This window comes from Vipera ursinii (genome assembly GCF_947247035.1).
Source record: "Vipera ursinii genome assembly, chromosome: 1".
Classification (NCBI taxonomy): Eukaryota; Metazoa; Chordata; class Lepidosauria; order Squamata; family Viperidae; genus Vipera; species Vipera ursinii.
Genome location: NC_139512.1, coordinates 356,084,809 through 356,098,433, shown reverse-complemented (window position 1 = coordinate 356,098,433; position 13,625 = coordinate 356,084,809). Strand labels below are relative to the sequence as shown.

The 13,625-nt window shown below is 47.6% G+C and overlaps 1 protein-coding gene across 1 annotated transcript in view; it reads right to left on the bottom strand.

Moving 5' to 3' along the window:
- Positions 1-353: 353 nt before the first annotated feature.
- Positions 354-13,625, bottom strand: part of LHFPL7 (LHFPL tetraspan subfamily member 7) — a gene marked incomplete at its 5' end in the record, with an annotated part of 80,417 nt that continues 67,145 nt past the window's right edge. The window contains one exon of the mRNA XM_083379873.1: positions 354-1,855. Coding sequence (XP_083235999.1) covers positions 1,629-1,855 — 227 coding nt within the window. The 3' untranslated portion in view covers positions 354-1,628. The remainder of the gene's footprint in view (positions 1,856-13,625) is intronic.

The following is a 13,625-nucleotide window of genomic DNA, read 5'->3' as shown; positions in this document are numbered from 1 at the left end:
GTGATCAAATTTTGGATGCTTGGCAACTGACCGGTGTTTATGACGGTTGCCAATGTCATGTGATCCCCTTTTGGGAGCTTCTGATCAGCAAAGTCAACAGGGAAGCCACTTAACAACCGTGTTACTAACTATCCTTGGGGATTGTTTTTTATTCTCTTTTTGTAACTGCTCCAAATTCCTTTGAGATTTTTAAAAGACGAGGCGTATGAATACCATGTCAACTGAGGAAAATCCAGTCCCATATTCAGTATCCCAGACTGAGGAAGGATACTTTAAAGTAGTGGGTTTCACACACACACACACACACACACCAATCTTGGCCACTTGACAATGGGTGGACTTCAATTCCCAGAATTCCCCAAATAGCCTGCTTTAAGATGAGTAGTCCACCCATCTTAATGTTTCCAGGTTTGAAAAACACTAAATTAAACCCTACTGTGAATCTTGCTCACTTCTCTTAAAGTCCCTACAGGTCTCTCAATAGACATATCTGTAAAAAAAAACTTTTTAACATTAAATTTTTAACGAATTACTTTGGACTATTGGAAAAGAATGCCCGTTTCACTACTGGCACACGCTGATTTAAGAAAGAATAAAAAAGGGTTGTGTATGGGTGTGTGAGAGAGACAGAGGGACAGAAAGGGAAGAAGAGAGAGAAAGAGAAAAAGACAGAGAAAAAGGGAAAGAAAAAGAGAGGGAGAAAGAGAGAGGCAGAGAAAAAGTAATTAAGAGAGAGAAGGAGAAAGAGAGGAAAGAAAGAGAAAAAGCGAGAGAAGAGAAAGAAAAAGAGAGCGAGAGAGACAAAAAGAGAAGAAAGAAAGAAAGAAAGAAAGAAAGAAAGAAAGAAAGAAAGAAGGAAAGAAAGAAAGAAAGAAAAAGAAAGAAGGAAGGAAGGAAAGAAGGAAGGAAGGAAGGAAGGAAGGAAGGAAGGAAGGAAGGAAAGAAAGAAAGAAAGAAAGAAAGAAAGAAAGAAAGAAAGAAAGAAAGAAAGAAAGAAAGAGAGAATCCTTGATTTGCCTCTGAGTAGGCATCCATATGTATCCCATGTTGGATATTGGATTCAGACAACCGACAAGGCAAAACTTGTGCAGGGTCCAGTGTACTTTTATAGTCTGCACATCAGTTCCCCAGAATAGTTCCTTGACTTCAGCCCTGCAAATAAGCTGAGCCACTAAGGATGCTGTATTTATCCGGCCAGCATAATTTGCAAAAATAAATAAAATAAAATAAAATAAAACGAGGCTCTCGGGTTTAAAAAACAAGCTGGTTCCAAAACTCCCCCCCCCCCAAAAAAAAAAAATTCAAATATTCAACGGTAAGCTATAAAAACCAGAGCTGAAGCCTTTTTTAAAAAAATAAAATTAAAAAAAAAGATTATTCGAGTTGCCAAAGAAACAGGGAGGTAGATATTGAGGATAAAAGCGGATTTCGTTCTTTCGGAAGCATTCGGCATTCGCGCGAAAAGGTTTGAGGCCGCCCGAGCCAGAACTTGGCAGTTCTTATTGCAGAATCAGAGAGCTGTATTTTGTTTGAAGTGACTTTAAACACACTTTTTCTTCTTCTTCTTCTTCTTTTTTTGCCTCAAAGCACCCGCAAATTTCCGACCAGAAGATCTTGATTGTGAAATATTACAAAAGGGTAGGAATCGGGGTGGGGTTAGGGTGATCTTTCGGTGCGTATTTTGCAAAAAAGGGCAAGAAGACAGATAGCATCACCCCAACTATTGCCAACATGTAACCCCAGCCCAGCTGGCAACTTCCTGCATAGTAAATGCTCGAATCCTCGCAATGTGTCCTGACGGCCGAAGAGCCGAGTCCAAACGGATACACCAGCAGGCCGAATCCCATGATGAACACTAGGAACAGAAGAAGAAGAAGAGGAGAAGGAGAAAGAATTAACATTTCAAAGCGTAAAATACTTGGGGAAGTCCATATCTCTATCTTTATATTTAAATAAATATATTTATATTTAAATAAATAAATAAATAAATAAATCTATATATCTCTATCTATTATATCCACATATCTGTATCTCTCTATTTATCTTTGTCTATATTATATCTATATCCATATCCATATCTAGATATCTATATTATATCTAAATATCAGTGTATAGATATCTCTATCTATTATATCTACGGTATATAAAAAGGTAAAGGTTCCCCCGCACATGCGTGCTAGCCGTTTCCGACTCTAGGGGCCGGTGCTCATCTCCGTTTCAAAGCCAAAGAGCCAGCGCTTGTCCGAGGACGTCTCCGTGGTCATGTGGCCGGAATGACTAGACGCCAAAGGCGCACGGAACACTGTTACCTTCCTACCGTAGTGGTCCCTATTTTTCTACTTGCATTTTTACGTGCTTTCGAACTGCTAGGTTGGCAGAAGCTGGGACGAGTAACAGGCACTCACTCTGTTACGCGGCACTCGGGATTTAACCCGCCAAACTGCCGACCTTCTGAATGACAAGCTCAGCGTCCTTACCCACTGAGCCACCGCGTCCCTATTATATCTACAGTATATATCTATTTATCTGAGGAATTCTGGGAGTTGAAGTCCACATGTCATAAAAGGGCCAAGTTTGAAGACCCCTGATCTATATCTATAGCAGATCTATATCTATATATCTATATATCTATATATCTATATCAATATCTATATATCTATATATCTCTATTATATCTATATATCTGTATCTATTTATCTAAATCTATAGTATATCTATATCTATATATCTATATATCTATTATATCTATATATCTGTATCTATTTATCTATATCTATAGTATATCTATATCCATATCTATTTATCTCTATATATCTATATCAATATCTATATATCTCTATCTATATATCTCTATCTATATATCCCTATCAATATCTAAATATCTATCTATTATATCTATATCTATATCTATATCTATCTATCTATCTATCTATCTATCTATCTATCTATCTATCTATCTATCTATGACAGCTAAAGAGCTTGAAATAGCTATACTAGTCTCCCTTTAACTCTTTGTCAGTCACAAAATTTTGAATTTACATTGTTCACACTAGTGACGTCTGCCTGCAAAAGATGCTCCTAGACTGGAGCGAAATGCAGAACAGACTGCTTTATATTTGGTAGACCGGGTGTTCCACCCAACACACACACACACAGACACAGACACACACACACACACACACACACACACACACACACATTCCCAGCATTTAGCTAGAGCCCTCCGGGCTTCTGTTTAAACTGCTCTTCCCGAAAGCTGGAATAAATGATGGCAGTGGCGTTTTTTTTCAAGGACTCCGGTGACCCCTGTCCCTTCCTTAACTTGTTCATTTGTTTCTGCAGCCACTTCATTTGTCTCCCCAACACACACACACACACACACACACACACAATCGGGACACACGTACCCTCGCCCCCTTCTGCCTCCCAGCTGCCATAAATCCCTTCCTGGAGTCCTCCACCAGGAAATTCATTGTCAGCTGCGAGATGGTTTATAGCTAAGACCATAAGCATCACTTTAAGAGAAGGTCACCGTTTATTTCTACTTTCTATTCTCCCAGGCATGAAGGTGGGAAAGAGAAAGTGTCACTTCCACCACCCCCACCACCCCGGGGCGGTACTTTACGGGCTCCTGAGGAGTTGTACAAGTTGTTGAGGAGGTTGTCATTCCCACGACATTCAGGACCTTCTTTGGGGAAGATTGATGTCCTGGGGGGTGGGGTGTCCCCAGTGCTCTCTGAGCTGGGTGGTTTCCTCCCCCCCCCCGCAGAGGTTTCATGACCCAGCGAGGTAATATCATCAGTGCTAGAAGCACGGAGGAGGAGGAGGAGGAGGAGGAGGAGGAGGAGGAGGAGGAGGAGGAGGAGGAGGAGGAGGAAGAGAATTGTGGTGTTCTTGGTGCTGTCTCAGCTTGGTAGATTTCTTGCAGATGTTTCATGACCCAACTAGGTAACATCATTAGTGCAAGAAGGGAACAGGCTTGTGGAGAGGAGGAGGAGGAGGAGGAGGAGGAGGAGGAGGAGGAGGAGGAGGAGGAGGAGGAGGAGGAGGAGGAAATGGACTGTGGGGCCCTTGGTGCTCTCTGAGCTTGGTGGTTTCCTTGCAGATGTTTCTCTACCCAACTAGGTAACATCATCAATGCTAGAAGAGAGGAGGAGGAGGAGGAGGAGGAGGAGGAGGAGGAGGAGGAGGAGGAGGAGGAGGAGGAGGAGGAGGAGGAGGAAATGAACTGTGGGGTCCTTGGTGCTCTCTGAGCTTGGTGATTTTCTTGCAGATGTTTCTCTACCCAACTAGGTAACATCATCAATGCTAGAAGGGAGGAGGAGGAGGAGGAGGAGGAGGAGGAGGAGGAGGAGGAGGAGGAGGAAGAGGAGGAAGAGGAGGAGAACTGTAGGGTCCTTGGTATTCTCTGAGCTTCGTTGTTTTCTTGCAGATGTTTCATTACCCAGCTAGGATTTTTGCAGAGGCAACTTGGATTCAAGCCAACATTTTACAAAATTGCAGAAAGTAGGGCATTTCAGAGGGAGGAAGGGAGAGGATGAGAAGGAAGGAAGGAAGGAAGGAAGGAAGGAAGGGAGGGAGGGAGGGAGGGAGGGAGGGAGGAAGGAAGGAAGGAAGGAAGGAAGGAAGGAAGGAAGGAAGGAAGGAAGGAAAGCTTGTTGCTGATTTTAAAAGGATCTTTGTTCCTGTAATTCAGTCTGGAGTTTTCTAGATGGCAGTAGAATCCCAAAATCCATAATCTCTGTGATTGAGAAATTATTTATTACTTTTTCGTTTTTTTCCTGAGTATCTCTATCAAGGAAACATAATACTGTGCAACTCCGCTTCTCCTTCACCAAGCAGGAAAGGTTGGACATGTGGCTGTAAGTAACGTTAAACTCTGGGACTGCAAAATGACAAAGGAAGATTTATTTCTACCAAGAGTTGAGATGCTGAATGTGCACATCTGCGTTTCTCAATCTCGGCACATTTAGGGTGAGCAGATTTCAACTCATCCATCCATCTCAAAGCATACCAGCTGGGGAATTCTGGGAGTTAAATCTACCCCAGAGACATCCGTAGGAGAATCAAAGAAGTCAACATGGCAGCCGCAACTGTGCAGTTGAAGGAAGGAAGGAAGGAAGGAAGGAAGGAAGGAAGGAAGGAAGGAAGGAAGGAAGGAAGGAAGGAAGGAAGGAAGGAAGGAAGGGAGGGAGGGTCATGAAACATCTGCAAGGAAACAACTGAGCTCAGAAAGCACCAAGGATCCCACAGTCGTTATTGTTCTCCTCCTCCTCCTCCTCCTCCTCCTCCTCCTCCTCCTCCTCCTCCTCCTCCTCCCCACAAATGCCTCTTCCTTCTAGCACTGATGATGTTCCCTAGTTGGGTCATGAAACATCTGCAAGAAAACCACCCAGTTGAGGGAGCACCAAGGACACCACAGCCGCCCTCCTCCTCCTCCTCCTCCTCCTCCTTACAAAATCCCCTCCCTTCTAGCCCTGATGATGTTACCTAGTTGGGTGATGAAACGTCTGCAAGCTCAGAGAGCACCAAGGACCCCACAGCTCTCCTCCTCCTCGTCCTTCCCTTCCTCTTCTTCACTCCCTTTTGTTCGCCTCCTCCTCTCCATAAACTACTCCTTCCTTCTAGCACTGACGATGTTCCCTAGTTGGGGTCATCAGACATTTGCAAGAAAGCCAGCCTTGGAGAGCACCAAGGACCTCACAGTCATCCTCCTCCTCCTCCTCCTCCTCCTCCTCCCCCCTTCTCTTTCTCCACAAACCTCACTCCCTTCTAGCACTGATGATGTTCCCCAGTTGGGGTCATCAGACATTTGCCTCACCGAGGAGCCCACAGGTCAACCCTGAGCTGCTGAAAATTCCTGTTTATCGAAAACTCCCATCCCCATTTTCGCCCCTCCGCGCTGAGCCAACAAAAACGGCAGGCCACGACGACGTGCCTGGAATTTGGAGAAGGTCCCGACCTTAAAATCTGCAAGACAGGAGAGCTTTCAATCTCACAGACTTTCTCCCTCTGACTGTCAGAGCCTGGAGCGATGCTATTAAAAGAGAGCTTGTTTCCCACCCCCCCAATAAACACACACACACACACACACACACACACACACACACAAAGAGTCCTCTCCTTGCCACGCCAATGCCCTCCGGTCCGACGTGACTGATGCCATTTCCCACCCTTTGAGACAGGAAATGTGTGACAACCACAACTCAAATTCTAAAAGGACCTTGTCTCCTGAAAAAAACAACAACACACACACACACACACACACACACACACAACACACCCATATACTCAAAAGACTAAGAATTCCTTCCACAAATTCCCATCCCTCCCGGGCTGGGGGCTCAGACTAGAATACTAGAATACAGAATAACAGCGCTGGAAGGGACCTTGGAGGTCTTCTAGTCCACACCCCCCCCTGCCCCAGCAAGAAACCCTAGGCCTAGACCAGGGGTAGGCAACCTCGGCTCTTTTATGACTCGTGGACTTCAACTCCCAGAATTCCTGAGCCAGCCATGCTGAGGGGAAAGGGAGAGGTTTCCATGCTGAGCCATGCTGGCTCAGGAATTCTGGGAGTTGAAGTCCACGAGTCATAAAAGAGCCAAGGTTGCGTACTCCTGGTCTAGGCCTAGGCCGCTTTATGACTCGTGGACTTCAACTCCCAGAATTCCTGAGCCAGCCATGCTGAGGGGAAAGGGAGAGGTTTCCATACTGAGCCGTGCTGGCTCAGGAATTCTGAGAGTTGAAGTCCACGAGTCCTAAAAGAGCCAAGGTTGCGTACTCCTGGTCTAGGCCTAGGCCGCTTTATGACACATGGACTTCAACTCCCAGAATTCCTGAGCCAGCCATGCTGAGGAGAAAGGGAGAGGTTTCCATGCTGAGCCATGCTGGCTCAGGAATTCTGGGAGTTGAAGTCCACGAGTCATAAAAGAGCCAAGGTTGCGTACTCCTGGTCTAGGCCTAGGCCGCTTTATGACTCGTAGACTTCAACTCCCAGAATTCCTGAGCCAGCCATGCTGAGGGGAAAGGGAGAGGTTTCCATGCTGAGCCGTGCTGGCTCAGGAATTCTGGGAGTTGAAGTCCACAAGTCATAAAAGAGCCAAGGTTGCCTACCCTGGCCTAGACCATTTCAGACAGATGGCTGTCCAGTCTCTTCTTAAAAACCTCCAGTGATGGAGCACCCACAACATCTGAAAAGTAAGCTGTTCCTCTGATTAATTGCTCTCACTGTCAGAATAGGAATGGAATGGAATGGAATAGAATAATAACAGAACAGAACGGATTGGAATGGAATGGAATAATGAAAGAATAGAATAGAATAGAATAGAATAGAATAGAATAGAATAGAATAGAATAGAATAGAATAGAATAGAATAGAATAGAATAGAATAGAATAGAATAACAGAGTTGGAAGGGACGTTGGAGGCCATCTAGTCCAACCCCCTGCTCAGGCAGGAAACCCTACACCCGTGGTGGCGAACCTATGGCACGCGTGCCACAAGCGGCACACAGAGCCCTCTCCGTGGGCACGCACGCCATCGCCCCAGTCCTAGGCCTTCAGCTGGGTTTTATAAAACCTTTTCGCTTTAGGCCTCTGCCGCCATGGGCAAAAAAAAAAAAAGGTTCAATCAATTTCAACTTCTCGCAGGAAAAAAAAAAGATCTCGCAAAGTTGGAACTGATTGAACTTTTTAGTCCCACCCAGTCTGCCGTTACCACCGCAGCCACGCCCACCCAATGGGCCACGCCCACCCAATAGGCCACGCCCACCTGGCCCCTGACGATACATAAGTGGGTTTGGGGTTGCAATTTGGGCATTCGGTCTCTAAAAGGTTTGCCGTCACTGCCCTACACCATTTCAGACAAATGGCTGTCCAGTCTCTTCTTGAAAACCTCCAGTGTTGGAGCATTCACAACTTCTGGAGGCAAGGAGTTCCACTGGTTAATTTTTTTATTTATTTTTTATTTTAATTCCATTTATATCCCACCCTTCTCCGAAGACTCAGGGCGGCTTACAAGCTTAGCAGTAGCCTTCATTCTATGTATATGCCTGCTTATTAGGGCTTTCACACACACACACACCCAAGCGGCATTATTACAAAGTCAGCTTATTGCCCCCAACAATCTGGGTCCTCATTTGACCTTCCTCGGAAGGATGGAAGGCTGAGTCAACCTTGAGCCTGGTGGGACTCGAACCTGCAATAATTGCAGGCAGCTGGTGTTACTTAGGGAGGCATTAGCCCACTGCTCCACCAAGGCTCTTAATTGTTCTGACTGTCAGGAAGTTTCTCCTTAGTTCTCTAGGTTGCTTCTCTCCTTGCTGAGTTTCCATCCGTTGCTTCTTGTCCTGCCTTCAGGAGCTTTGGAGAAGAGCTTGACTCCCTCTTCTTTGGGGCAGCCCCTGAGATACAGGCAGTCCTCAATGTACGACCACAATTGAGCTCAAGGTTTCATTTTGGCACCGTTCTTGCCACAGTTGTTAACTCAATCATTATTATTACTGTCCCAACCTGTCTATCTCCTTGTGGGACATTGGTGCCCTGGGACACAGGCAGTCCTCGACTTAACAGCCACAATTGAGCCCAGAATTTCTATTGCTCAGTGAGGCATTTGTTAGGTGAATTTTGCCCCATTCTATGACCTTCCTTGCCACCGCTGTTAAGTGAAACACTGAAGTTACTAAGTTAGGAACACGGTTGTGAAGTGAATCCGGCTTCCCCATTGGCATTGCTTGGCAGAGGGTCGCAAAAGGGGATCCCCTGACACACACACACACACACACACACACGGGACACTGCAACTGTCATAAGTACGAGTCAGTTGCCAAGCGTCCGAATTTTGATCACATGATCATGGGGATGCTGCAACTGTCGTGAACAACGGTCCTAAGTCTCTTGCTTTAGAGCTGTTGCAACTGTTGTGATTCAGGGTCAGCCTGTGGGTTCGGCAGTTGGGTCGGACGACTCAGAGGAGGAGGGGGGTGTTGGAGAGGTTGCTGAGGGGGTTGGAGAGCTTGCTGATGAGAGCCCTCAGCCAGGCCCCTCCCACCTGGTCACCACGCAGACCCAGCTGTGTGAGCCTGACAGCGTGGATGAAGATGACCCACAGCTGGCCCTGTTCAAGGACGCCCGACGCAGGAGGCAGTCAATCAGGAGTAAACAGAGGAAGGCAATGGGGCACCTCGGAAGGAGGCAGAGAGAAGCCACGCCTTGAACTGTTTAAAAGGGGAATGCGTGGGAGGGCTGGTTTGCTGAAGGCAACCGTTTGAATAGCTCCTGTTTCATGGTTCGTGTTTTGGTTTTGCTCTGTTTGCTCTGTTTTGTGTCAATAAATTTGGCAGGCTTAGTTCCAGCCTCTTGCCTTTTTGTAAAGGGGTTGTCCCTGCCTTTTCTGCAGGGCCGGTAGTAGGCTGGTACAGAACAGTAACTTTCAGCAGTCACTAAATGTATAGTTTTGAGTCGAAGGCCACCTGTGCTTCTTCTCCTGCCCTGGGGGTGCTTTGGGGAATGGGTGGTCCCCCTCTTTTTGGGGGCAGCCTCTCAAACATCAGAAGATGCTATCATGGCCTTCTCTTCCCCAGACTAGACATCTGACCAGGATGCATAAAGTCTCCTGCCTTGGACAGGGGATTGACTAGAAGACCTCCGAGGTCCCTGCCATCCTTATAATTTTATGTTTTGTGTTCTAAGATGGGTGGGCTGTTCTTCCATTGAAAACCATCCAAATGCTGGCCGTTCGAGACCTATCCATCCCACACATCGAAGCTCAGCCAGAAGAGAGGAGGAAAAATGACAGCCTGTTACTCAAGGCTAGTGGTGTACAACTGTGCTGTTCTCTTTTTCACGCTTTCAATCAGCTGTTGAACTTCTCTAACCATTATGCTAAATCAGGGGTGTCCAATCTTGGCACCTTTCTGACCTGTGGACTTCCACTCCCAGAATTCCCCAGCCAGCCTGCTTTAAGAGGGGTGAACTTCCACTCCCAGAATCCCCCAGCCAGCCTGCTTTACGAGGGGTGGACTTCCACTCCCAGAATTCCCCAGCCAACATGCTTTAAGAGGGGTGGACTTACACTCCCAGAATCCCCCAGCCATCCTGCTTTAAGAGGGGTGGGCTTCCACTCCCAGAATTCCCCAGCCAGCCTGCTTTAAGAGGGGTGGACTTCCACTCCCAGAATCCCCCAGCCATCCTGCTTTAAGAGGGGTGGACTTCCACTCCCAGAATCCCCCAGCCTGCATACTTTAAGAGGGGTGGACTTCCACTCCCAGAATCCCCCAGCCTGCATACTTTAAGAGGGGTGGACTTCCACTCCCAGAATCCCCCAGCCATCCTGCTTTAAGAGGTGTGGGCTTCCACTCCCAGAATCCCCCAGCCATCCTGCTTTAAGAGCGGTGGACTTCCAGAATTCTCTTGAGCCCAGTGAGGCAAAATGGAAGCCCAAAATTTCCCTTGCTAAGTAAGGCAGTTATTAAGTGAACTGTGCCCCATTTTAAGAGCTTTTTTTCATGGTTGTTAAGTGAATCGGGGCAGTTGTTAGGCGAATCACAAGGTTGTTAAGTGAGTCAGGCTTCCCCTATTGCCTTTGCTGGTCATAAGCTCCCCAGGACCGAGGAAATGAGACACGATCCTGGGATGCTACAGTCATTGCTAATACATGCCAGTTGCCAAGCACCCGAAGTTTGCTCATGAGATGTTGCAATGGTCACACGTGTGAGAATTGGTTATGAATCAATTTTTTTCCGTGCCATTGTAACATTGAAAGGTCATCGCACGCATAGTTTTAAGCTGAGGACCACCTACCCATGCAAACATGCTACACAGCAGCAGTACTGATGTTACCTTAGTCGGTTCATGAAATGTCTACAAGGAAAAAAAACAAGCTCAGACAGCCCCAGGGACCCTACAGTCCTCCTCCTGGGAATTATAGTCCCGCCTTAGGCATGAAAGCCCACTGGCTGACTTTACACCAATCACCAGGAGACGGTGAGTTCTAGTCCTGCCTTAAGTAGGAAAGCCCGCTGGGTGACTTTGGACCAATCACCAGGACACGGTGAGTTCTAGTCCCACCTTCATGCATGAAAGTTGGCTGGATGACTTTGGGCCAATTACCAGGAGATGGTGAGTTCTAGTCCCGCCTTAGGTAGGAAAGCCAGCTAGGTGACTTTGGGCCAATCACCAGGAGACGGTGAGTTCTAGTCCCGCCTTAGGCATGAAAGCCCACTGGCTGACTTTGGGCCAATCACCAGGAGACGGTGAGTTCTAGTCCCGCCTTAAGTAGGAAAGCCCGCTGGGTGACTTTGGGCCAATCACCAGGACACGGTGAGTTCTAGTCCTGCCTTCATGCATGAAAGTTGGCTGGATGTCTTTGGGCCAATTACCAGGAGATGGTGAGTTCTAGTCCCGCCTTAGGTAGGAAAGCCGGCTGGGTGACTTTGGGCCAATCACCTGGAGACGGTGAGTTCTAGTCCCGCCTTAGGTAGGAAAGCCCGCTAGGTGACTTTGGGCCAATCACCGGGAGACGGTGAGTTCTAGTCCCGCCTTAGGTAGGAAAGCCGGCTGGGTGACTTTGAGCCAATCACCAGGACACGGTGAGTTCTACTCCCGCCTTCATGAATGAAAGTTGGCTGGATGACTTTGGGCCAATTACCAGGAGATGGTGAGCACTCAGCCTCAAGCGTCTCCTTATCTCTCTGCCTGTCCTACCTTGCAGGATTCTGGTGTAACTCAAAGAGTCAGGAGACCCAACCCTGCACGGTGAGCCTCCTTGCTGGAAAGATGAGCACCGCTATCAGCAAGAATTCCTCCTCCATGTTGGCACTGACATTCAAAACAAGCTCAGCCCCCAAACCGTCTCCTTTTCCTTTTCCAGGATGGCTCCTTTCCTCCCTCCGATTTAAGGGGCGGGGTGGGGGAAAGAAAATCTGGCCACCCAACCTCACCCCAGTCATAAAACATGTGGGTACCACAAAGAGGGACCCTTTTTGGACTCCTCTGCTTCTCAAATTCAGCTTCTTACATGGCTCCCCTGGATTCTCTTGCGCAGCCCAGCAAAACCTCCAAGAGACCACATCATGTCCCCTCAGATCCGCCGGACCCAGAGCCAGACGGGCTTCTTGACCTGCCTGACGTGCCGATTCAACCACCAAACACGGCTTGCATCCTAAACAGCCCAGGAAGCAGAGAAGAAGAGCCGCGTCGGCGCCGCGCCAGCGTGGCGAAGCCCGAATCTCAATTCAGCACAGAAGGACGCGCGGCCCAAACGATGGGAATGGGCGTGGAGGGAGGGCGCCCGAACAATACTCCTTTGTGCTGACTGGTTTCTATCAAAAAAGGGGGAGGGGTGCAAAACCCCACTGGGGTGACCCCAACCCACTTCCCACGCCACCTGGCTGATTTCAGCAAAGAGGCTGGCTCGCTTTGGGGTTGAAGCCGGCAGCCAAGGAGAAGGGGTGGGGGAGTGGGGGGGGGGCAAAAAAAACAGATTTATACAGGTAGGCCTTGAGTTGCAAGCATTCATTTAGTGACTGTCTGAAGTTTACAAGAGCAATGGGGGGAGAAAAAAATCACACTTAACAACCGTTGCAGCATCTTCATGGTCACCTGATCAGAATTTGGAGGCTTGGCAACTGGCTTGTCCTTACGATGGTTGCGGGGTGCCTTGGTGGAGCAGTGGGCTGATGCCTCCTTAAGTAACACCAGCTGCCTGCAATTAGTGCAGGTTCGAGTCCCACCAGGCTCAAGGTCGACTCAGCCTTCCATCCTTCCGAGGTAGGTAAAATGAGGACCCAGATTGTTGGGGGCAATTAAGCTGACTTTGTAATAATGCCGCTTGGGGTGTGTGTGAAAGCCCTAATAAGCAGGCATATACATAGAATGAAGGCTATTGCTAAGCACGTTGATTTGTGGTTCTTAGATTGTAAGCCGCCCTGAGTCTTCGGAGAAGGGCGGGATATAAATGGGATTAAAAAAAAAAATCCCCGTTTGGGACCTTCTGAGAAGCAAATTCAAGAGGGAAAGTCAGATTCTTTTTAACAAGCAGGTTGCTAATTTAACAGCCGTAGGGATTCACTTAATGACTGTGTCAGGAAAGCTCATATAATGGGGAAAAACTCACTTAACAACTGTCTTGCTTAGCAGTGGAAATTTTATTTATTTATTTGTTTTATTTATTTATTTAGATTTATATACTGCCCTTTCCCGAAGGACTCAGGGCGGTTTACAGGGCATTTAAAAGACAGTCAATACAAACGTTAAATTAAAAGAGATTAAATAGAACCCTGAGAAAATTAAAACCCAGTTAAAATTAAAGTTAAAAATATTCTCAGCCTGGGCCAGAGAGCTCAAAGAGCCAAGTCTTCGGGTCCCGGCGGAAAGAACGGAGGGTGGGGGCAGTCCTAAGCTCCGCAGGCAGCTGGTTCCACAGGGCAGGCGCGCCCACTGAGAAGGCCCTATCCCTGGGTGTCGTCTGCCGGCAATCTCTTACCGGTGGCACCCTGAGAAGACCCTCCCTGTGGGAGCGCACTGGACGAAGGGAACTTGATGCCGGCAGCAGGTGTTCCCTCAGATATCCCGGACCCAGGCCATGTAGGGCTTTATAGGTCATCACCAGCACCTTGAATCTCACCCG